The sequence below is a fragment of the Sylvia atricapilla genome, chromosome 16 (genome assembly GCF_009819655.1).
Source record: "Sylvia atricapilla isolate bSylAtr1 chromosome 16, bSylAtr1.pri, whole genome shotgun sequence".
Lineage (NCBI taxonomy): Eukaryota > Metazoa > Chordata > Aves > Passeriformes > Sylviidae > Sylvia > Sylvia atricapilla.
In genome coordinates this window covers 7871815-7895575 of record NC_089155.1, presented here as the reverse complement: position 1 = coordinate 7895575, position 23761 = coordinate 7871815, and the positions used below count along the sequence as shown (strand labels likewise).

Genomic DNA, 23761 nt, shown 5'->3' with positions numbered 1-23761 from the left:
GATATTAAACTGAAACTTGAGGTTCTCTGAGACCTTAAAGTAATTGCTGCAGGATTGCTTGAGGAATAAGCTGTGGTGAGACTGACATAGCGTTTGGTTCCTCTAGCAGCTTTTTCTAGGAAATGCTGCTGGAGCACCTCACCAGCTGCTGGGCTCTTCCTGTGGGCTGCCCTCACTGTGTCCCTGTCTTCTCCTCAATGGCAGATGCATCTGCAGCACGTGGCCCTGCTGAAGCGGGAACCTGGAGTCAACTTCTACTTCTCGGGGAATGGGCTTTCCCGGGGCCTGCAGTACATCTGTGGGGAGCACGTGGCCACCGTGTTGTCCTCGCCCCGCACGGCGCTGGTGGAGGTCAGCATGGAGTGCTGCACCCTGGGCATCTTCGAGCAGTGGGTGGTCTTTGACTTCGGGAAGCGCCCCGTCCTCATGCAGAAGATCAGGGTGAAGGTGGGCCGGCGGGAGGCCCCCCAGCACGTCTCCAGCACCAGGGAGAGCAGCCGCCCCGTCAACTTTGTGCGCTGGGATCGCGGTAACCGGATCATCGTGCCCAGCGTGCCAAAGACTGATGAAGATGTGGTTCTGCTGGCAAAGTACAAACCTCCTGCTCTGGCGCTGAATTACCAAAGTGAGAGTAATGCAGTCGTCCCCATCACCCGGCTCAACTATCGGGAGAGGATGCACAGCTTCCTCTTCCGTGAGGAAGAAGCTGAGCAGGCTCTGGTTGCCAAGTAAGTGCCAGACGTGAACCCTTCTGGGGTTCCCCTTCACTGGGGACCACAAACCTGTTGCTGACTCTTGGGACCATGCTGCTCCTGGGGTCTTCTGTCCATTCTGGGTTGGGTCTTGTGGTGCCTTCCCAGAAAACTGGAAACCTGCCAAGAAGGATGGCTTGCTGGGTCTCATCCTGTGGCCATGGATTAGCGAGAATGTGGTTTCTGCCTGTATGTGCCTGGGGGGCTGGCAGACCCTATCTGAGTGTAGGTGGCAATCCCCTTTCCATGGGGCAGGGCTCAGGAACCGACAGGTCTTTCTCTGTTCTTCATTTGGGTGTTTCCTCCTTTCAGACTCAACCTGCGTGTGCTCATCTCACTGACCCCCATGCTGCAGAGCCTCTCCATGGGGGCGAAGTTTGCTCACTCTGGGGAGCTGTTTGCTGAAGTGCCTACCCCTTACAACCTCTCACCAGACACAGATGAGGGGTACCTGCTGAGCAGGTCTGTGCCCACTGCCTTCCTGGCCCTTGACCCACCTGTGGACAATCGGGTTTATGAAGTTTTTGTGGAGCATAAAGCCACCACAGAGAAGACCATCTGGCTACAGATACCAAGCAGATGCTGCTCGGAGCTGAACTTCAAGGCAAACACCTCCCACAAGGTGGAGATCCAGTTCCAAATAGACCAGCTGCTGTTCCGGCAGTGGCACCAGGCTGTGGACCGCCTGTTGGATGAAAAGCTGGTCGTGCCAGATGTTGCCAGTTGCTCCATCCCCTACTCTCTTGGGTCCCCACAGAGAGGGAATATCAAGCAGAAACAAGCCATCTCCTTCATCACAGGCCAGCCGACCACCAGCCGGCAGGTCCCACCTCTGCTCATCTATGGGCCTTTCGGCACAGGGAAGACATTCACCTTGGCCATGGCCACCTTGGAGATCCTCAGGCAGCCCAACACACGCGTGCTGATCTGCACTCACACAAACAGGTTAGCAGGGAAGAGGCAACGAGAACTGTGGGCAAGCTGGTGCATTGCTCTTTGGAGGGGGTGAAGGGGAGCCAGGGTGTAAGAGCCAGAGCCAAGCTGCCCTTTTCTCAGTGTGCACTTCAATTGCTTGTTTAAATAATTTTTCTTTTTTGAAATTTTCTTAAACTGCTCTAGTTCCTGCTAGGAGGAAGCCTAGCATGGGTGGAAGTCTTTGTAGAAAAGCCAGTGCAGACTCACAGAATCCCTGAGTGGTTTGGGTTGGAAAGGACATTACAACTTGTCTTGTTCTAAACCCTTCCCCTAGAACAGGTTGCTTCAAGCCCTGTCCATCCTGGCCTTGAACACTTAACATATTCCTGCCCCATCATAAAATGGGAATGTGGCTGGAGAGACAGTTTTCTCCAGCCTTTACTGTGTACTGCAGGAAGTAGAAAACTGCTGCCTGACCATGCTGGGATAATATTGTGCTCTAGTTGCCCTTGAAGACTGTTTGGCTCTATGTACATGCCAATCCATTGACTTTTCCAGGGAGAGTTTGGGGAAGAGGAAACACAGATCTGGTCTGAATGCCATTGGATCTGCCTTCAGAGAAACCAGGCCAAGACTGTTAAAATTAGAGCAGTTACACTGAAAAGGGTGTCCACATCTGATCCTGCAGGCTGTTACTGCCTCAGTTTTTAATGCATAATAGATGGTGACTGCTAATGTTAGCCTGTTCCAGGCTGTTTGCTTGCACAGAAGTTTCTCCTGTAGGTCTTGTCTCACCTGGGGATGTAGATGCTTTGCTGTCAGAGGAGAGCTCCTTGTCACTTGGCCCTGGACAGCATCAGGGCCACAGGTTTTGTTGGGCACATCACATTTTTCCGTAAGAGTGTCGAGAGATGTCGTAGTCTCAAATACCAATTCCTATTTTAAATCATACTATTGAAAGAGACTGAGAATTGGTGGCTGCGTAGGCACTGGTTTCTTTGTGCAGTTGTGAATGTCTGCTGTGACAAGTGTGGTGTCACCAGAGCCAGGAGAGAAACTGGATGTGTGTTGCAGAATGATGAGAGAGAACTTTGTCTCACAGAATTTAGCAACAGCACCAGCAATTCCTTGATGCCTTTCCCTTTTGTTCCCCTCCAGCGCTGCTGACATTTACATCCGGGAATATTTCCACAACTTTGTGACCAAGGGGAATCCGTGGGCTGTTCCCCTGCGGGTTGTCTTCACCGACCGGCCCATCAACATGACAGACCCCATCACCCAGATGTACTGCTGCCTCTCGTCAGACCACCGCTCCTTCCGCCACCCCACGAAGGCTGAGATCGACAAGCACCGCATCATTATCACCACATCCATGCTATCCAAGGACTTGAAGGTCCCCCGAGGCTACTTCACCCACATCATGATCGACGAGGCTGCACAGATGCTGGAGTGCGAAGCTTTGGTTCCTCTCTCCTACGCCACTTTTGAGACACGCATTGTCCTGGCTGGGGACCACATGCAGATAACCCCAAAGCTGTTCAGTGTTGGGAGTGGGCAATCTGCTGATCACACCCTCTTGAACCGGCTCTTTCAGTTCTACCAGAGGGAGAGGCATGAGGTGGCCATGAAGAGCAGGATCATCTTCAATGAGAATTATCGTTCCACTGCCGGCATTATTGAGTTCATCTCCAAGCACTTCTACATTGGCAATGGCAATGCTATCCAAGCCAGTGGGAACATCCCACCCCATCCTGAAATTTATCCCCTCATGTTCTGCCATGTGTCTGGTGTGGCTGAAAGGGATATCTCCATGATTTACTGGCAAAACGTCTCCGAGATAATACAAGTGATTGAGAAAGTGAAGGAGATCTACCAGAGGTGGCCAGATGAGTGGGGTGCCCGGGATCTGAAGAAGATCTGTGTGGTCTCCCATGGGATGCAGGTGAGTAGAGGAAACCTGCGTTCCACCTGAGAGGGCTATGCCTGCACTGCTGACTAAACACTCCCTAAGAAAAACCTTTTATTCTATTTATTATTATTTGTGCTAGTAAAAATAGGAAATCTGGGGTCTCATATGACTTCAGTGGTTTTTTTGAGGCACTCTCTATTTAGGTAGTGTGTCCTGGGTGGTTGGAGCAGAGATGGTGGGATGGCTCAGTTAAACACTTCTATCAGCATCTTCTAGGCAGGTTAATGACAGGGCAGTGGGAGCTCTGTTTGAAGTCAGCCCAAATGTGTGTCTGCTTTCAAGTAATTTGGGGAACCTAAAACTGAGCAGGATGAGGGACCTGGTGTTTGATGGGTGGCATTTCTGAGCTGAGTTCAGTTGTGCCTCTTTCTTACCAGGTTTCTGCAACAAGACAAGAGCTGAGGAAAAAGCAGCTACAAGATGTGGTGGTGGAAAACTATGAAAATTTGCCAGGTTTGTGTCTTGTGCAACAGTCCCTCATGCCTGGCTGCATTTTGGGGTCTTCTGTGTGTGAGTCATACACAGCTTTTACAGTCATATTGGTGGACAGGAGGGTCCATAACAACTACAGCCACTGTTAACAGGCAGGGGGTAGAGACACTGGGGCATTAGCAGAGGAGTTTCCAACATCTTTACATTTTCGTCCTTGTTAAAATGCAAAATATTGGCTGTTGATGTGGAAAAATACCTCTCAGGGAGGTGCTGCCAGGCAAAGCTCCTCTGCCCTCTTGGTGTCTCTGCCACCACCCCAGTCCACGTAACACCGATTAGGAGGGAGTGTCTGGAACTCCTTTGGCTGATTTCCATCCCCTTCTGGTTGGTAGATCTTTGATTTTGTCTTTTTCTGAGTTAATAAGGTTTCACACTGAATTAAATCTGCACCCAACTGTCAACTCATTTCAAATATATGGACGTTGCTTTGTGGGAGGGTAAAAACCCTGTAAGTGCCATCTCAGAGACTTGTGTATGTGTGAATCATGTGAAGCCCTAAGTACCAGGGAGAGAGGCAAGTGGCAAAAGGGAATTGAAACAAGGATGGGTACCAATCACAGAACAGCTCACTAGAGGAGGAGTCTCCTGCTCTTGATGACAACAGAGAGATAAGGCTGGTTTTGTCCTCAAGGACTTAATTTATGACTCATCCCTGTTTTTATTATCTTTTTTTTTATTGTGCAACTGGGACTCCTCATGGTGAGAATAACTGATCCCAGGGGGTGTTTGTGATCTCCACACTCGTTCTTTGCAGCCTCTTCCCAGCTCTGACATCACTAAGATGCCTCTTTTTGGTTGTTGTGTGATCAGCAGAGCTCCTCCTGAGAGGAGAGGGATCCTTGCAAATGATCACTGCTCTTGTTCCTGTAAGACCCTCAGTTTCTCCAGGGAACTTGAGATTCTCAGTAAACTCTTCCTGTGTTTGCAAGGAGGGGCTGCTGGTGGCAACTGGGCACACTGAGCTGCTCTGTGGGTGCTCATGGCTGCACTGCTCCAGTGCTCTGCCTTCATCCCATCTCCAAGCTGTCCTTCCCTCCCTGAAGTGTGGGTGGTGGTGCCTTGTGATGTTCATCCTGGTTTATGCACAGAGGATCTCACAATCCCCAAGAGCTGCTTTGCCCCCATCACATGACCCCCACGTTTCAGTCAAGTGAGGTTACATCAGTGGCCGTGTGACACGGTATAGGCAGGTGGCAGCCAGGCAGAGTCTTCCCTGTTGGGTTCTCCTGAGTGACTTTTCCCTTGTCTCCTCTGGTGCAGGGTGCGAGTTTCGAGTCATAATCATCAGCACGGTCCACACCAGCAAGAGCCTGCATGTCTCAGCCTCCCACCACCTTGAGTTCTTCAATGAGGCCAGAGTGCTCAACACCATCATGACCCGAGCTCAGTCGCTGGTGGTTGTGGTGGGGGATGCTGTGGCCTTGTGCTCCCATGGCCAGTGCAGCAAAGTGTGGAAACGGTTCATCCAGCAGTGCATCGATAAGGGGAGCATCTTCCCAGAGAACCTGACAATGGCTCAGATCAAACAGGCTGCGTGTGACAAGGAAAGCTGGAGCAGGAGCCTGGAGGGGGATGAGGAGGACAGTGACACAGACTCCTTGAGCTCTGAGGACGAGAGCATGAATGCCGATGATCCCATCCTCCAGGAGCTCTTGGATGAGAGCAAGAACATGCTGGTGACAGTGTCTGATGAAGGGCTGCTGAATGTGAAGTCTGAGGCTTCAAACCAGAGGAAAGACAAGTGGGAGTATGTCAGCTTCTCTTCTCAGATGATGCAGCAGTACCTGCATATGCACCCCCAAATGTACAAGAGGTGTGAGCTGATCAAAGAGGGGTTCGACAGGGCTTCTGCCTTCACCCTCAATGACTCCCCTGCTATGAACATCCAGATCAAAGGCAGAGTTAACTGTGGGACAGCCTTCACTGGGGACGAGGTGCTGGTGGAAATCCTGCAGAACAGCACAGGCGACAGCAGCAGCCACCGCCCACAGGGGAGGGTGGTGGGCATCCTGAAGCGTGCCGAGAGAGAACGCACCTTCATCTGCATGATGGATGAGTTTGATCCCCGTGTGATGATACCCATCGATCCCACTGTCACCAAAATATTTGTCCCAGGGCTGAAGGAGAAACCCAATGTCATTCCCATCCGCAGCCTTGTCAATGGGAAGTACAGAGTGGTCAGAAGTGAGAAGATCAGCCAGGAGACAAGGAGGTGCCAGTTCTTCTGTGTCCAGGTCATCTCCTGGAGAGAAGGGTTTTACTACCCTTTGGGGGTAGTAACGGAGATCCTGCAGGCAGCATTGACTTTGGAAGAAGGCTTAAAGATCCTCGCCTTGGAGTATGGTTTGGAGAACAAATACCCAGCTGCTGTTACCAGAGAGTCAGCCAAATTCACCTCCAACAGCAACATAAACCTCACCAAGGAAACTCTGAAGGACTGTCGGAATTACATGACCTTCACTATTGACCCCCAAGGTGCCAAGGATTTGGACGATGCTATCAGCGTTAGGGATCTTGGGCGTCACTATGAGATTGGGATCCACATTGCAGATGTGGCTGCCATAATTCCCAAAGGCAGTGCCTTGGACCAGGAAGCAAAGAAGCGGGGTGTCACCTACTATGCTCTCAAGCAGGAGCCCGTGTGCATGTTCCCACCCAAAATCAGCCAAGATGTCTGCAGCCTCCTGCCTCAGAAAGATAGAAGGGTGATCTCTTTGTTTGTCACTGTAGAGAAGGAGACTGATCAGATGTTAAAGGGAATCTTCACCCTCTCTGTGATCCGCTCGGACAGGCAGCTGTCCTACGAAGAGGCAGAGCTCTGCATTAAGAACTGCTACAAGGGAGCAGCAAGGGCCCTTCGTTTTGACACTCTGGAGGACTGTATAGCTGTGGCTTATCACTTCTCCAGGATCCATCGGAAGTTTCGGCTGCAGGAGGACTGTTTCTATGACCGGCTGGATGAGGAAAGTTCCCCAGGTAACAGGGGGTCCCATCAGATGATAGAGGAGTTAATGATCATGTTCAATAGTTTTGTAGCTGAGTTCCTCACCAACCATGAGGTGACCAGAAGTGTCACTCCTCTCCGGTGTCAGTGTGAACCAAGTCTTGTACAGCTGTCACATATGAAAAACAAGTACAGCCACATCATTCCTTTGTCCATTCATCTCTTGCATCACCTGGGAGAAATGCCTCCTGGACAAGACTCCCCTAAAAATGTGGAGTTCAGTCTTCTGGGCCCCATCTGGGAGCACCTGCAGTCAGCTGCTCAAGCCCATGACTTCCAGAAGATGCTTGACCTTGTTGTCACTGATGACATCCACCCAAAGCTGGCCCCAGTGATCCTGGAGTTCAGGAGATTGCTCAGCCGCTCCTACTTCTGTCGCTCCAACTCCACTGTCCAGTCGAAGGCAGGCCATTACTCCCTTCATGTTGACTCCTACACCTGGGCCTCCTCTCCCATCCGCCGGTACGTGGATGTTGTGGTCCAGCGGCACCTTCATTCTGTGCTCCGCAAGAAGGCTGTCATCTATACTGCAGATGACATTGAGTTTCTCTGTCACGACTTCAACAGGAAGAATAGCCAGGCGATGGCGTACGAGAAGAGAGCCCACTCCCTGCAGATGGCCAGCCAGCTGAAGGACCAAGTCCTGCAGAAGATTGCCTTTGTGGTGGATGTCGAAGAGATGAGCAGGTTTTTTAAAGCCCTTTTTCCCCTGAACCAGGAGAGTCTTCCAGATCCGCAGAGAATTAACTACAGGTCCCTTCAGCTGATAGAGCAGCCTGTGTTCATCCAGCAGCGGAACAGCATCAGGATGACTTGGAAGAGGAGGATGTACTCTGCAGAGACAAAGGAGCAGAGCCTGCGGGAAGGACCCCTCCGCGACAAGAGCGTCACCCTCCTCCATACCCAGACATGGCAAGACGTGCTCACGGCCATCAGGAACGAGGAGTTTGACAGGGCTGCGTCCCTCCTGCGGCAGAGCAAGGAGCTGTACCACCGGCACATAGGCTGGGTGCGGAAGAGCTCCTGCTCCCACTACATGGAGCTGTCCCTGGAGCTGAGCGCCGGTGACGCGCTGTGGTTCCAGCTCACCACCGACGTCAGCCGCGGCTTCCTGGTGCCCTTTGTGCAGCTGTGGTGTGTGACACCAGGGTTTGATGTCTGCCTGCAGCACATGGAGAAGCCAATTGACTGCTTCTCAGCCTACGCCACGCTGCAGTCCAAGGACAAGTACAAGAGCACAACGGAGTACAACAAGGTGTGGATGCCCATGAGTGCCATGGAGTCTGCGTCATGTGCTGTGGCCGAGAACGACTCGATTGTTCTCCATGATATTAAAATAAAGTGGGCAAAGCAAAGGACAAGCAAAGGACAGCTGCAAGGGAGCTTTGTGCTGAACAAGAAGTGGTTGGAGGACTGCTCCATTGAAGTGGACTTCTTCCACTGTTACTTGTGCATTCGTTTAGGTGGGCTGAAACTTCCAAAGAGCCCCCAGAGCGATGAGGAACACCTTAGCCATGGCCTCCAGAACCTGTCTTTGCTTGACAATGGGAAATCAGAAAACAAACTTGTGGTGGATCCTGATACCTACACCTGGGTGGCTCATGGGGTCACGGAGGAGTTCAACGATGATGAGAAGTCAGACAGGTCTGGTCAGCAGACTATGAACTTTTACATCCACTATATGTCTATGGAGACCATCCCTGTGGAGATCTCACAGAATTCTGCCAGGTTCACAGTGGAACTCATTCCAAAGATGCTGCCAGACATGTAAGTGGGCTCAGCAATGTGCTCTGGTTACCCTGGCTTCCCACGGGACCCCTTTGCTGCACCCCCATGGGCTTTCCTCACTGCTGTGGCTGATCCCCTGAAAAACCTGCCCTTATCCTTACTCCAACTGGCCATACTCTTGGGCTGTGGCTCTTTGTGGCGTGTGGCAGCACTCCTCAGGTCTGTTCTCCAGAGGGTCTCCTGCTCTTCTGGTCATCTCTGAGAATTGGGAGATAGGAGAAGGTGCTGAAATTTCCCTGAGCACCTGCTTCTTATGTTACTGGGTTGCTGCAATATGTGTTATAAAACGCCAAGTGAAGCCCTGGAGTGGGGTTTGCTTAGCAGAAGAACTCCCTGATTTCCAAATCATTCCACTTTGTTGTTGCTGCAAAGCAAATTCTGCTCTTTTCAAATCAGAGCTGATGTCTAGTATGCACTTCCTCGTACACAGCACAGGCTGCTGTGCACCCCCAATGCTGTAGTATTCTCAGGGCAGAATGTGCTTCCTTTTGCATCATGAATTTTAGGAAACATTGGGAGCTAATCCAGTGAAAGGGCATGGGCCATAACAAAACAGAGTTGGGACAGGAGTTGTGTTCCTTGCTATCAACATCTTTGCAGGCTCAGCTCTTCAATCAGTTGAGAAATGGTCCCAGGTGTAGAGGAGCAGAATAAGTTTAATTTATTTGTGGTTTAAGTTCTTTGTGGAAGAAGTTAATGCAACAGCAAAGCAAGGAGAAAGAATAAGTAAGACAGTTGTGCAAAGCTGTATTACAACTTTTGCTATTTTATGCTACATTCCATTCATTCTTATATTTCCTTGTCTGTCAGACGGAAAGAAAAAGCAATTTGGAAGCTCAAGTATGCCTCTGTACTTGCTAAAAGCATTGCCCTTGGCCATGAACCTCCTCAAAAATGTAAGTGCAAATATTAACCTTTCTTTCCTTGTGGCTACTTGCTTCTGGCCAGGCATGTGCCCTGGCAGTTTCTGTGGGCCCTTGCCATAGGGGTGATGCTCCTACACCAGGAGGTTCCCCTGATCAGGGGATGAGAGGAGGTGCTGTGAATTTGGGGTGCCCTGCTGGTGGCTGGCCTAGCTGAGATTGTCATTCCCAGGACTCACAGAGATGGTTGATGGGCACAGGGATTGATGGGACAAGGATTGTTTCTGAGTGGTCTTGTAATGGACCACCATCACTAGGTACCTGCTGTACCCTCTTGCTGAATCACTTCTGTGCTGTCCTTAGTAACCTTCTTTAAATTTGTTTTCTTGGCTCTTTGCTGTAACAGTGACAACATCCAGACTCCTGCAGCAAAAATCCTTTGATATCCCTGGCAACCCGAAACTTAACAAGAGTCAGAACCAGGCTGTTCTGGATGCTCTGAGAAAATCCTTCATGCTCATTCAAGGCCCACCAGGTAAGGGGAGACAGCAAAATGCACCTGAATGGCAGGTGAGAGCTGATCTGCTGCTTTCCATAGGACCCTTGGTGAGCCAGGAAAAGGGAGCATGGGCTGGCATCACCTATAGCCGTGCAAGGCAGTCCCCTCTGTTCTTGATTTTATTTCATGGCTGAGCATGAAATATTTATTTCATGATATAGAGCATGAGTGTTGTGGTTAAAATGTTCTCAGTATGCTCCTTTTTTTTCTAGGCACAGGGAAGACCGTTGTTGGAACTCACATTGTCTACTGGTTCCATAAACTGAATGAGGAGAGTGTTGAGAGGGACAAAACATCATACTTGGAAGAAGAAAAGGACAAGAAGAGAAAGTGCATCTTGTACTGTGGCCCATCCAACAAGTCTGTTGATGTTGTAGCTGGTAACTATCATCCTTTAAGCCCCTGAAGTGGCTTGTACTGGTGGGAGGGAGAAGACGTGGTGTGGAGGGGCAGAAAGTGGGGCTGGTCCTTACAGAAGGTCCTGCACTGCAGCGTGAGGACCAGTGGAGGTGGGATGATGAGTGAGGGGCAGGGAGAGACAGTCCTGAGCATCACCAGTGCCTGGTGCTGTCTGAGCAGACCTGCCCTCTTTCTCCAGAGATGCTGCTGAAGATGAAGAACCTGAAGCCACTGAGGGTTTATGGGGAGGCCATTGAGACGATGGAATTCCCATACCCGGGGAGCAACAGGAACATCTCCCGTAAATCCCTACGGGATGCAAAACCGAAACGTGAGCTCAGGTAGGATGGCATGGCCCTGCAGGCTCCTAGGATGCTGGGGAGAGGTGGTTTCTGCATCAGTAATGCTGAACAAACCAGAGCAGATAGTTTCATTCCACCACTGCAGAGCAGCACTATTAACCTGCTTCCTAATTAATCTGTAATTAATTTTTTCAAGTGAATATATACACTCTAATGTAGCACCTAGTCAGGAAATCCAGGTTGTTGAAAAGTCTCTAGATGTTTTCATCTCCTTTTGGAACAGTCCTGAACGTCTCTGACTTCATCCCTGTCTGCAGCTGCTAAAGGAATGCAGTTGTATTTTATGTCCTCGAGGTTGAATTATTTGGTCTACAAAGATGGGAAAGTTTGGCTGTGAGTTTTTTAGCTAATGGGGTTTCTCCACATAGGCAGGTGATGTGGTTTGCTTCACTGTAGAAGAAATCACTCAGGTCTCAGTGTTGAGGAAAATATTTACATATTGACTCTTTATTCAGCGAAATAATCCTGCATCATCGCATCCGACGGGCGCCCAGCCCCTTCTGGCAGAGCATCTGTCAATTTGACACTCGGGTGAGGAACGGAGAGGAGATCACAGAAGAAGAAACAAAGGAGTGAGTAGGAAGAGACTCTGGTGGGAGATGGCTGACTTTGGCTGTGTGCCACCTCTGAAGCACAGATTAATAAACTGTGTATTCAAAATAGTGATAAGAAGTGATGAGCTCAAGGTTACAGGTACAGCACAGAGCCTCAGAATCACTTCTGCACTGGTGCTGTTGTCCATCTGGACCAAAATTCCAGTTCTACCTGTGTGACCCTTGAATCCTTCACCTGGACTCCCTGCCCTGTTGAGTTCAGGACAAAATACATTTCCTACAGTATCTATCCAAAGCCCTTTCCTGGGAACACCATCTCATCCTGGGGAGGAAGGTGAAGCCATAATCATTTGGGAAAGCACAGCCTATGCCTGGTTCCTGCCTGAGGAATCTGGAGGTGTTTCACAACCTGAAACAACCTGATGCATAACCTGATGTTTTCTGCATCCACACTAGGTACAAAAATTGGTTGTCACAAGGTCGTTCGTATCAGCTGGCTTGTCACGATGTCATCCTGTGCACCTGCTCTGTCTCATCTGCCAGCGCCCTGGAGCAACTCAATGTCAAGCAGATAATCATCGACGAGTGTGCCATGTCCACAGAGCCGGAGACCCTCATCCCCTTGGTATGCCACCGCGGTGCTGAGAAGGTATGTCCCTGCCCAAGGTGTGTCTCTGGGGCAGCTGCTCAGGGCTCTCAAACCTTTTCCATCCTTTACCATGCGGTCTTACAAGACCTGTTAGGATTTTAAGGTTTGTGCTTCTTTATGGGGTGGGTATTGCCAGGTTGGATGGACTTGTGGCAACCTGGGATTGTGGAAGGTGTCCCTGCCCATGGAAAGGGGTTGGAACAGGATGAGCTTTAAGGTTCCTGCCAACCCAAACCATTCTGTGATTCTAAAATTCTATGGTTCTTTGTCTTCCTCCCATCAGATGGAAACATTATCTAGGACAGGATCTTTATGTCATGTCCAATGTGATCTTTGGCTGAGGTTGCTGTAAACGTAACATAAATAAATAGCACCAAATGTCTGCATACATACAGTCTGTCAAATAGCTGATGGCCTTTGCAGTGCCACCACCCTTCAGCTGAGGTGTCTGCTCTTCTTTCCAGGTTGTTTTGCTGGGGGATCACAAACAGCTGCGGCCGGTGGTTAACAATGATACCTGCAAGAGTCTTGGCATGGAGATGTCTCTCTTTGAGCGATACCAGGGACAGGCATTGATGCTGGACACGCAGTACCGCATGGTGAGGCCCTCCAGTGGACTGTCTTTTCTCCACCACAGAAAATCGAGGCTTGCCTTAAGATAGTCTCTGTTAGTGCTTCCCCTTCCTAGACACAGGATGGTATCTAGGAATATGCCAGTGCCAGCTCCAGCAGAATGGCATTGTGGGTGAAGCCTGCCTGGAAAGATGCTGCAGGCTGAGAAGTTCCTTGGGTTTTGTTCACCTCAGTTTCCCCCCTTTTCTCTGCCAGCACAAGAGCATCTGCGAGTTCCCATCCCAGGAGTTCTATGGAAGGCGGCTGAGAACATGTTCTCAGCTTACTCGAAAACCCAGTGCTCTCTACCACAGAGAAAACAACTGCTGCCCCATCATCTTTGGCCATGTGGAAGGGAAGGAGCACTCCCTCATGGTGTCTACTGAGGAAGGAAATGAGAACTCCAAAGCTAACCTGGAGGAAGTGGCGCAAGTGGTAAGCAGGGCCCTGGGGAATTGCTGGGGATGCAGAAGGGAGGGCATTGTGCTGGAATTGTGGAGAGATGATAAAAATATAAAGATCAGCAGTGTCTGCCTGGTGCCTCCAGGGTCTGGAGCACACCAGGATGCCCCTGGGCAGAGGCAGGTGTAGGGGTGATCCCAAGGCAGGCACCATCACTGGCCTGGGGAGGGGTGCTGGGGGGCTCTTCCCTCCAGCCCCGCACCCAGGTGAGCAGGACGCTGGTGTCCCCAGGTGAGGATAGCCAAGCAGCTGACACTAGATGGCACCATCCGGTCGGACAGCATCGCCATCCTGAGCCCCTACAGCGCCCAGGTGTCCGAGATCAACAAGAGCCTACAGAGGGAGGGCATCCGCGGGGTGACGGTCTGCACCATCATGAAAAGTCAAGGTGAGGGGACAGGAGGGAGTGGGCTGGGTCTGTCCCTTTCTGCCTTCCTGGGGAGCAGCTCACAGATACAGTCTTCGAGCAAGCCCTACCCCAGAGTCGTTTGAGCCAGGGAGGACCATATTTCTGGGTGATTTGTGATTATAATAAATCCTTTGGAAGCCTCTGGAGTGCTTGAGAAGGGTGAGGCTGCTGAAGGCAGGAAAGTGGAGGATCTCTAGTGGCAGATTTCTAGTGAAAGGTTCCCTGCCCATGTCAGAGAAGTTAGGAACACAGAATGTCCCTTCCAAACAAAACCATTCTGTGATTCTGTGCTTCTGTATCTGAGAAGGATATTAGGGAACTGCCAGAAGACGTTTTTTCTCTTTGGAAAGCAATGACCAGGAGTCCAAAGCTGGAGAAACCCAGAGGGTGGCAGTAGAGAAACGAGTGTCCTGTGGGGTAGAGAAATGGCCAGATGCTTCCTTCTAACAAAATTTGGTTTGCTTCCACTTTCTAGGAAGTGAATGGAGATATGTGATCCTGTCAACTGTACGCTCCTGCCCGCGGTCTGAGATTGACAGGAAGCCCACAAAGAGCTGGCAGAAGAAATATCTGGGGTTTATTACCGACCCAAACCAGGTCAATGTTGGCATCACAAGAGCTCAGGAAGGACTCTGCATCATAGGTGGGTATCCTTGAACCATGCACAAGCCTTTAGGGGAGTAGGATCCTCAGATAAAGGGGTGGTGATGCAAATTAGTACAACAAGTGGTCTTGTTTTATTCTTCTGCCCTTCAGTCTGGGGTTTTGAAACTGGGTATTCTGGGCAAAGCAGGGCTCATTCTCAGCTTGAATACAGCAAGTATATTTAGTTTCCTCACCTTTTGTTTTGAACCTCCTGCTTTCATGCTAGAGCTCTGTCCTAACAAAAATCTGGCTGTTCGTTTTGCTCCTAATCATGCAGATGTAGGCTGTGATATGTAGGGAAGCTGCTCACAGATACGACAGAATGGAAAATGGAGCTGGAATTTCACAGATATGCCCCTACAAGTGACCCAGGCCCCCTTAGCTAGAGGTTATAGACAAAAATGGTATCAGCAAGCCTCTTCTAGCCACTAACCTGCTGTCCCCATCACGGTGCCCACAGGGAACCGGTACCTCCTGGAGTGCAACCCTTTGTGGAGGAGACTGATCCAGCATTACTACCACCACAACAGCTGCACTGCAGCCCAGGAAATTCATGTCAGGAGGACCTCAGCCATCCGTCGGTGAGGATGGGCCCTCTCTGCCTGAACTGCATTATGTGTGCCTTGGGAAGGACCAAATCCTTCCATTATTCAATGACCTACGGAGCCAAATGCAGCAGAGATCTGGGAGCTTCCTGCACCATGACAACTCAGTGTCAGCATCTGCTTCAGCACCTTGAGGCGTTTTTAATCAGTGCAATCTTGGGCAGGAACTTTCACTTCTAGCAAACCAAAAAGGCATTGGAGATGGATGATGGGCATGTGACTTTACTGATGATGATACTATTTTTGTAACTGTAAATTGCTCAGCAGAACCCTCATCCTACCTGCCACTGCAGCTGCAGTTTGCGGGGACCAAATATTTACTCCAGCTGTCGGGGTTGCACTTTGGGGATCAAATGCTCAGTCCATTCATCAGGATGGAACAACTGCATGCAGTAGAGCAGTTCAGCAAGCTGCTGTTTGCCATGGAGGACCAAAGCTTCTGAGTACTGCCTCTCATTGTAAATCCAAGGACAGGAGATTTTTAAGACTTCTCATTTTTTACTTTTTTTTTTTTTTTAAGTGAAGGAGGAAAGCAACGAGAGATGCATGCACCACTCTTTGTCTAGCCAAAATGTTGTTCTCTGAGCGTGTAAGTATCACAGCGGCAAGGCCAAGGTGATTTTGTAAATAGATTTATGTGTTCTTTGTATAAAGGAGGCTGTCCTCACCTGCATAAAGGCAATGAAAAGCGGGGACCTCTCCTACAAGGAAACATTGGGATTTGTCAGCCCATTTTAAACCGTTCAGAATTTTATTTGAAGTCTCCTGTTGATCCCCTGCTCCCTTTCCTACCCCATCTTTTTAAAAGCTGCTTTTAATTTATTAACTTTTAACTCTGTGAATTTTTTTCACAGCCTTATGGTCTGAGTTTTTAAGAGCAGTGAAGGAGTGTATGTGTATAATATATTTTTATATTTTCTGTAGCCAAACTTGTGTGAGCTGGAAGCTGTGGTTCACCAGAGAGACTGCTTTAATCCAGTGACGTGTGGCTGGTAGACATATATTGTGGTGAATGGCGCCCTTTGAGAATCATGGAGCTGCTTTTGGAAGTATGACAGTTTTGAGGGAGGATGTCTTTTATCTCATTTCAATTCTGAATGTATTAAGTGCCTGCCTCAGCTCTCCCCAAACCACATGCTTGGCTGTCCTTAGGTGTTCAGGTGGGATATGGAGCTGGGAAGCAATCACACAAGTTTTCCTTGTGGCATGGATCCCTGTGATGTCACAACACTATGGCAGGAGGAATTTTGTCCTGTTTGCAACTGAAATCCAGCGTGGCTCTTTCCCATGTGGAGGAATGGCAATAGGAAAGCATTGCGTTTGGAAAAGTCTCTATTTAACGCTGTGTTTCTTCTCATAACTGTGTTAGACTTGACTCCAGAACCTATGGAGAAGTTTCATTGTTCTCTTCCTAGCTTAGACTACCTTCCTGCAGTCTGCCTTTGGGGAGTTTGAGCTGTATGCCAAAGACCACGTAGGCTTGCTCTTGTCCTACTGAAGCATAATAGCGTGCATATGGCTGGCAATTCCATGAAGGATAAAAACCCATAGGAAGTATCCCCTGCTGGTTCTAGAGATGCTTGTTAAAAGCTGGTAAGGTGTAAAATTCATTGTTCCTCTTTGAAATCATCCTGCCTGTGATCTTAGAAAATTCTGCACCAGCCTGATTAGCAACTATTATTGCAATTCCAGAATAAGATTGTCTGGGGATCATGCTGTGGACTACTGAAATGCAATCATCTAGCTCCAAGATGCTATGGAGAATTGTAAAAATGCTGGAATTGTTGGAATAACTATTTTAGCATGGTGCCAGCTTCATTTAGCAAAGCCACCTTGGTTCCTTTAGAACCAGTAGGTCTCATTTTCATGACCTCCTGTAAATGAAGAGTTTCTCCCTTGGGTTTTTTCATACATATAACACAAATAAGGAGATTCACCCCAGATGTAGCTCTTGGAGGGGGTTTGGCCAGGAGAGAGTCCTCATAAAGCAACTCCTTTTGTCCTTAGTGGGAAAAATTTGTTTATTTCTACCCCATGGAGGTAGAATGAAATGTATTGCTTGGTCACTTCGGTGTTGCAAGACAGTATACGTGTTGTTTTTTTTTTTTTTTTCTTCTGAGGATGTATTTTATTCCTGGTGATTAGGAAATGCACTCAAGCAGCAGTTACAGCCTGGCCGGGCCCTTGGGCTGCTGGTGCTGTCATCAGGTTCCTGGAAAGCTGGTCATGCAATAGTCAGGGATAGCAGAAAGTGCAATTAAACTTTTTATAGATTGTAGTGACAGCTGAGTATCATGTTATTGTCCTTATGCTCATGGAAAGAATCATAGAAATCAATAGATGAAACAAAGTTCAAATTAGCCTGGTTTCATTTGCATACAGAGTTTTGAATTTACTTTTGGAAGAATCTTATGTTCGAGGAATATTCTTAAAATACCAAACTTTTGGTAATCCCAGTAGGAACCACCCCGGCAGCGTGGTGTCCAGGGCATCTGTCTGGTCACAGGCTCTCCACAGTCAATGACAAAAGCACATGGCTGCAGGACACAAATGTCAGTTCATCCAACAGCATTAACTTAATTTCCTCAGCCCTAGCTAGAGCTTGAGCACAAATTGAACAAGGGAAACCTGTGCAGGCAGCCAGTAGTGAGCCCAGCACCAGGCTGGCTGGACTGTTTTTGAGGATTTGGACAGATCTGTGTAGGACAATCAATTTACTGCAATAAATTGTTGGAGTTTTTAAAAATAGAAATGAAATGTCAAGTGTCATGAAGTCTGAATTAAGGAACTTGAAATGGGGCAGGTTTTTATCTTTTGTATGTCTGTGACTCGCAGCAAACCTCAAATGACCTTTTGGATACAAATATTTTTATCTGCTTTGACTGTTCATAAGAATGAATCTCAACATTCCTTTTTTGATATTTAAGCCATAATTGTAAAAATGATTTGAATTTATTTAAATAATAAATTTTATTACTAAAAGGTCTGTTTATGTGATGGTTTGACTAGAATCTGTGTGGGAACAGCTCTGTTTGGACTGAACCAAATGGTAAAAAAGAAAATTAGCAATAACTGTAGGTTTTTGGCAGAAAATAATTTTTTACATATTGATATTCCTTCCCTGTTCATTGGGAGTTTTTTGTTTGTTTGTTTTGTTTTGTTTGTTTGTTTGGTTGGTTTTTGTTTTGTTTTGTTTTGTTTTGTTTTTAATTAAGTGATCTTTTCATGCACTATAGAGGGGTGAAGTCATGCTCAAGTACCTATATGGCACGAGGTGTAGAGGGTGAGAGAAACCAGTGATGGACCTACGTCTGGGTGGGTGGTTTGATGAGCTTAGGAGTTCAGTTCAGGTATTTTGGAGGAAGGACAGTAAAACCCCAAAACATCATTGGAAGAAGCTGACACTGAGTATCCTTCAGTGGATGGAAAGCACTGGATGGTGGAGATGCTTCCGTCTCCTGTGCTCTGCTTTGGAGGTGTCCTGCAAGATTTCCTGGTTCTGCCTCCTCCCACCTGTTGCCTCTGGCAGTGGGACAAAAGTGTTGACTCCCAAATGCTGCCTAAAGATGTTATTTTTTCGTGAGAAATTTCGAATGGGTCACTGCTAATGTGGAAAGATTTTGGGAAGGCACCTGTACAATTGCCGTTGAAAACAGAACGAGTTTGATTTTAAGCAAACTGTTTAAACAATTTATTTTTAATTACTCTTACTCATCTTTTTCATTAAACCATTAAACTGAGGGAGTCGGTCTTGCGAGCCGCCTCATCAGGCTGCGGTTGGGGGCTTCCTTGGCGTCTTCAGCAGGGTGAGATTTTGTCTTCAGTATAATGCAGTCGTGCCACTGCGAGTAGACGAGCGTGTGAGTGTCGGATCTCCTCACTTTGAACTCATACAGCCTGCCAGGTAGCAGGTGGTTGATTACACACGGGTTGGAGATGACTTCCTGGGTCCGACCGTATCCTGGTTCTGTCTGACTGTCATCTGTCACCAGCTTGATCTCCAGCTGCCATCGTTCCAGGTGTGACTCTTGACTTTCAGTGAACCACTTGAGCTGGGCCCAGGTCTGGTATGCAAACGACTCTATCCGATCAAAAATCGGCGGCTTCTTCGTATAGAGGGAAAAACTAATGGGAGGGTGTAGAGCACCTCCAAGATATATCTGTGACACCAAACTGTGCTTGACATGAAGCTTCCTTGGCTCTTCCAAGGAAATGAGCTTATTGAAAAACATGGAAAGCTTGAGCACTCTCTTTATATTCAAGTCCCACTGGGAGAGGAACGTTTCCACGTCACAGATCTGTACGTAACGGCTCAGCTCCTCCCGACCTCGTTCCAGCTGTTCCAACAGCTCAGTTAAAAGTGCCAGCTGGATTTCAGTCTGTTTTTTTCCCACCTTCTTGATCTTCTGTAGTTGGCAGGGGTTTGCTATTTGCAAGATGTCAGCAAAAATCATCATATTGTTCTGGTCTCTCACGCACACGTGTCTGGGCTCAAACTTCAAGTAAAAGTAACACTTCTTCAGAAGATGAACTTTGTTCCAGTGGTACTGGAGATGGTGAGGGTTCAGGTCAGAGCGCAGGAAATCCAGAACAAGGTTTTTGTTTCTCAGGTACTGCTCCATGCTGGCATTGTTGTCCTGGTCTTCTCTAGGTACGGTACTGTCCGAAGTGGTTTCAGTCTCATGTAAAATCTCAGCCATGTTTCCAAAGCTTGGGTGCTGTGTAGGAAAGCAACAATAATAACACTAAGGAAAAAACTAAGGAAAATGAGCTGTGAGGGAGTACAATCATGGCTGTGACTCTTCTCTCTTAATTAAAGCTTAGCTCATAAAGAACTGTCAAATTAGATGTAGTTCCAGAGGAATTCTCACTTATACTTGTATGGTTTCTAATGTTCTGTATCCTCTACTTATGTGTTCCAACTGGTCTCTCTCTACCCGCCCTTGAGAGGTTCTACCTCTACTTAATAGATTCACTGACAGGAACTATTCTCTGATACACTCTGCCAAAATTTCTCCCTATCTTATTATCTTGTATCATTCTAATTAGCTGCCTTTGTACTCCTGTAAGCAATTTCTTTCCATTCTTCTGCCTCTCTGGAGATGCCTATTTTTCTCTCTTTGTAATCTGCCAGGCTGTTGAGGCTTGAGGCCCATCTTCTTAGCCAGTTCCTACAGCTACATAATCACATTGGTGATTCAAATTAGCCCTCTGCCCCCACATGAGCTGGAATGCAGCAGGCAGAACAACAAAATCCACTGAGTGCCACTTTACAACAGCTTCTAAGAGGAATGGCAGCGTTTTCCTTGCACTTCTGCCTTCACCAGTGGATTGACAGTCATAACCACAATGACAGACAATGTTTTCTGTGATGTGCTGCTTTCCCTATCTTTGGGTTTAGTTTGCATCGTCTCAGACCATGAGGTCTACTTGCCTTTCTGCAATGTACAGCAAGAGAATGACACATATGTAAAGCACCTATAAACAGGTAAGAGTTTGCTGTGGGGTGTTTTTAGGCAGTGGTTCTTGCAGCACTACTTCTGCTGGCTTAATCTTAGCTGTTTTGAGGGGCCTGTAATAGGAAGAAATTCTTACTTGTGAGAGTGGTGGAGCTCTGGCACAGGTTGCCCAGAGAAGCTGTGGCTGCCCCATCCCCGGAGGTGTTCAAGGCCAGGTTGGATGGGGCTTGCAGCAACCTGCTCTAGTGGAAGGTGTCCCTGCCCAAGGCAGGGCATTGGAATGAAATAAGCTTCAAGGTCCTTTCCAACTCAAACCATTCTGGGATGATTTTACACTTCATTTACTGGCAAAGATGTACCCTGGCTGATGGTGCCATCTGTGCCAAGGTGGAAAGTGTTTCTCTGTTGTGCTTTAGCTGAAGTGCCCGTGGCTCACACAGCTTATGTACCACAAACAGCAATTAGCTGAATAAATGCCTGTGTCTCTGTTGTCAGTGATACTGAAATGAGAACCCAGATGGATATTTAGGTGGTTTTCACAAGCTGTATACACTTGATTTGAAAACAATATAAATACAATATTCTGAAACTAAGATGTAATTGGGATATCTTAATTCTTACATGCCCCGTAGAAGCTAGATGGTAAGCGATCTACTTAACAAAGCCATTTTTCTTGGCTTCATTATCCCTAAATTCATAACAGAGCTAATAACACTTCCTCATAGGAATTCCAAGCGTTTGTAAACCTTTCAGCTCTCTGGCCCTGAGCTGCACCACAGTTTAGAGTAAGTCACTCATTTGCAACTTTATCTTCCAAGAAAGCTGCCAACTAAAGAAAAACAAGCTGTATTTCCTTTCAATTTTTTTTTCTTTCCACCAAAACCCCAACCTAAATCAAAGCAGTGCCAGCTCCAGCATCGTGTATGAAGCAGCAGGACCAGCACATGTGCCAGGTGACATTCCCCACTCTTGGAGGGATTTGGCTCCGCCGAGCAATGTGTTTGCCCACAGACCGAGCTGTCATTGTGCTTATTTTCCCTTGCTTTTCCCCATGTTTTTACATCCCCCCGTTTTTTTTCTTTCCTCCTGCCAGGGAGGGCTGGCTGTATTCCCTTCACTGCTGCTCTGATTGCAGCTGAGCTGGGGCCGCATCACCCGAGGACGGGGCTCTGCGTTCACCCAGGCCGGCGCTTGGAGAGGTTACAGGGGCACCGCGGAGGGGTTCTGCCCACCTTGTCAGGCCCCGGGAGCCGCGTCCATGTGCTATCCAGCCCCTGGGAGCCGTGTCCATGTGCTATGCAGCCCCCGGGAGCTGTGTGCAGGCGCTCCGGCCCCGGCCCGGCCCGGCCCCGCAGGACGCGGCCGTTGCCACGGCGACCCCCGGGCCTGAGGAGCTGCGGCCGAGCCGCGACAAGCCCCGGCATCGTCCGTATCCTCCCCTCCGCCATCCACGGAATCCTCTGAGCTGGAAACACCTTAAAGCTCATCCCCTTCCACGCCCTACTAGCCGTGGGTAGCACATCGCAGTAGTCTCCTTCCCAGCCGCTTTCCCCCCGCCCCGGTGCCTCGTACCGTCGGGGGCTTCAGGCTCGGTGACACGGGGCGTCGTGGGGAGAGCAGGCCTCTGCCCGTGCAACGAGACAACGAGACAACGAGACGTGTCTGCGGCCTCTGCAAAGCCGTGATACGGTGGTGACACGGGGCAGCAGCACCGCGGCACTCGGTGCCTGCCGCTGAGTCACAATGGGATGGTGGAACCGGGGAAGGTGGAACGCGGCATGATGGAGCCGTGAAATCACAGGGTCACAGAATGGCTTGGGCTGGAAGGTCACTTTGTTCCACCCCCTGCCGTGGGCAAAGGCACCTTCCACTCTCCCAGGTTGCTCCAAACCCTGTTCAGCCTGGCCTTGAGCACTTCCAGGGATGGGGCAGCCACAGCTTCTCTGTGCCAGGACCTCACCACCCTCACAGGGAAGGCTTCCTTCCTAATATCTGATCTAAATCTCAGATAAAGCTCTCTGGGCTTTAGGGCATTGCTGCAAATGAGGGCTTATTTGCTTTTTGGGAGAGAATCTTGCAAAGTCCATCAGAGGCCAGACACCAGCGCTTCATTGTCCACAGCGAGACTGAGACTGTTTCACAGTGTCAAGAGTTTTGTCAAACACATAATCTTTATGAAAGAGGTGTGTTCAAATAGGATATAAAATGCTCCATTAAGTGCAGCGAACTTCCTTCTGGGAAGGAAGGGATTTTCCTGCTCTGCTTTCCTAGGGGACCTGGCTGCCCAGTCAGCTGTGTTACGGTGGAGAAGAGAGTGGCTTGTCTGGTTCACGGTGGCAAGCTCCATACCACAACTGGTGAACTCATCAGCAAACTGGTAAAGCCTCTGAGGCTGAAGGTGCCTTCATACTCCCTGCTATTAAATCTTTGGGTCAGGGCTTAGCCTTAATGCTGTCTGGTGCGCTCAGCTGGAGCATCTCCACTAAGCTTTTTTAATTGAATGACAGGCAGGATCCATAACGCCAGCCCTGAGCTGCTGCTTGAACATCAAGGGAGGAGGCGATGTGTCATTTTAAGAAATCAATGCATCTTCTCAAGGCAGCCAGAGCTTACTGTTTCATTTCACAGCTGCCAAGAGATTATACAACTGTCAGGTGTGATCCTCGAACAGACAAGGGAGATAACACATAGGAGTGAAAGCAGGTTGGTAGCCTTGTTTGCAGAGGAGGGCCAGCAGAGATTAGTATTTGATAATTACACAAAGTTTCTGTGGGAAATGAATGTTCATGCTCATGTCACAGGTCTTGATCCTGTTGCTTGGACTGTGTGTTCTGGGAAATGGGGCTGTCCTTTCCAATCAGCCTTGGTGGTCTGAGGGAATGAGAAGAGTCCTGTGGAGGTCCAGCTTACCTTGCCTCCTGTTCCAGCTGGGCCCTGTGCCAGATGCCCAGGGAGGAATCACGGAATCGGAGAATCACAGAATGGCTTGGTCTGCAAGGGACATTAATGCTTATCTCATTCCACCTGAGCACTTTCTATGAGCACAGCACGGTACATGTTTGAAATGGGGTTTGTGGCTGGAGCTGTGCAGAGACTTACACTGAACTTGCATATACTTCTATTGCCATAAATACTAACCCAAATCCCAACTTCAGCGTGGAAAAATGGAATCCCTTTGCCTGCCCCTATCCTGAATTGCTGGCCAGGCTCTTTACGTGGTTTTAGGGATAGGAGAATAAACCTGCTTAGAGTCTGTAGCTGAA

The 23761-nt window shown here is 48.7% G+C and overlaps 2 protein-coding genes across 4 annotated transcripts in view; one reads left to right on the top strand and one right to left on the bottom strand.

The window, feature by feature from the left end:
* The window catches only part of HELZ2 (helicase with zinc finger 2), a 29980-nt gene extending 11959 nt beyond the window's left edge, over positions 1-18021 (top strand). Inside the window, exons 5-20 of one of the 3 annotated variants that reach the window (XM_066330779.1) lie at positions 205-728; positions 1065-1697; positions 2826-3609; positions 4014-4089; positions 5389-8899; positions 9731-9816; positions 10190-10318; positions 10555-10722; positions 10941-11082; positions 11559-11675; positions 12114-12306; positions 12771-12905; positions 13135-13353; positions 13612-13768; positions 14265-14432; positions 14895-18021. In XM_066330779.1, the coding sequence (XP_066186876.1) occupies positions 205-728; positions 1065-1697; positions 2826-3609; positions 4014-4089; positions 5389-8899; positions 9731-9816; positions 10190-10318; positions 10555-10722; positions 10941-11082; positions 11559-11675; positions 12114-12306; positions 12771-12905; positions 13135-13353; positions 13612-13768; positions 14265-14432; positions 14895-15019 (7167 nt within the window). In that variant the 3' untranslated portion in view covers positions 15020-18021. Of the gene's footprint in view, positions 1-204; positions 729-1064; positions 1698-2825; positions 3610-4013; positions 4090-5388; positions 8900-9730; positions 9817-10189; positions 10319-10554; positions 10723-10940; positions 11083-11558; positions 11678-12113; positions 12307-12770; positions 12906-13134; positions 13354-13611; positions 13769-14264; positions 14433-14894 lie in introns of those variants that run through there. The other 2 variants (XR_010744863.1, XM_066330780.1) reach the window with 2 other exon arrangements.
* A 542-nt stretch (positions 18022-18563) lies between these two features.
* FNDC11 (fibronectin type III domain containing 11) lies at positions 18564-19797 on the bottom strand. The gene has a single exon (XM_066330440.1). It carries the CDS (start codon positions 19737-19739, stop codon positions 18771-18773), a length of 969 nt encoding a protein of 322 aa, XP_066186537.1. The 5' UTR covers positions 19740-19797; the 3' UTR covers positions 18564-18770.
* Positions 19798-23761: the final 3964 nt, after the last annotated feature.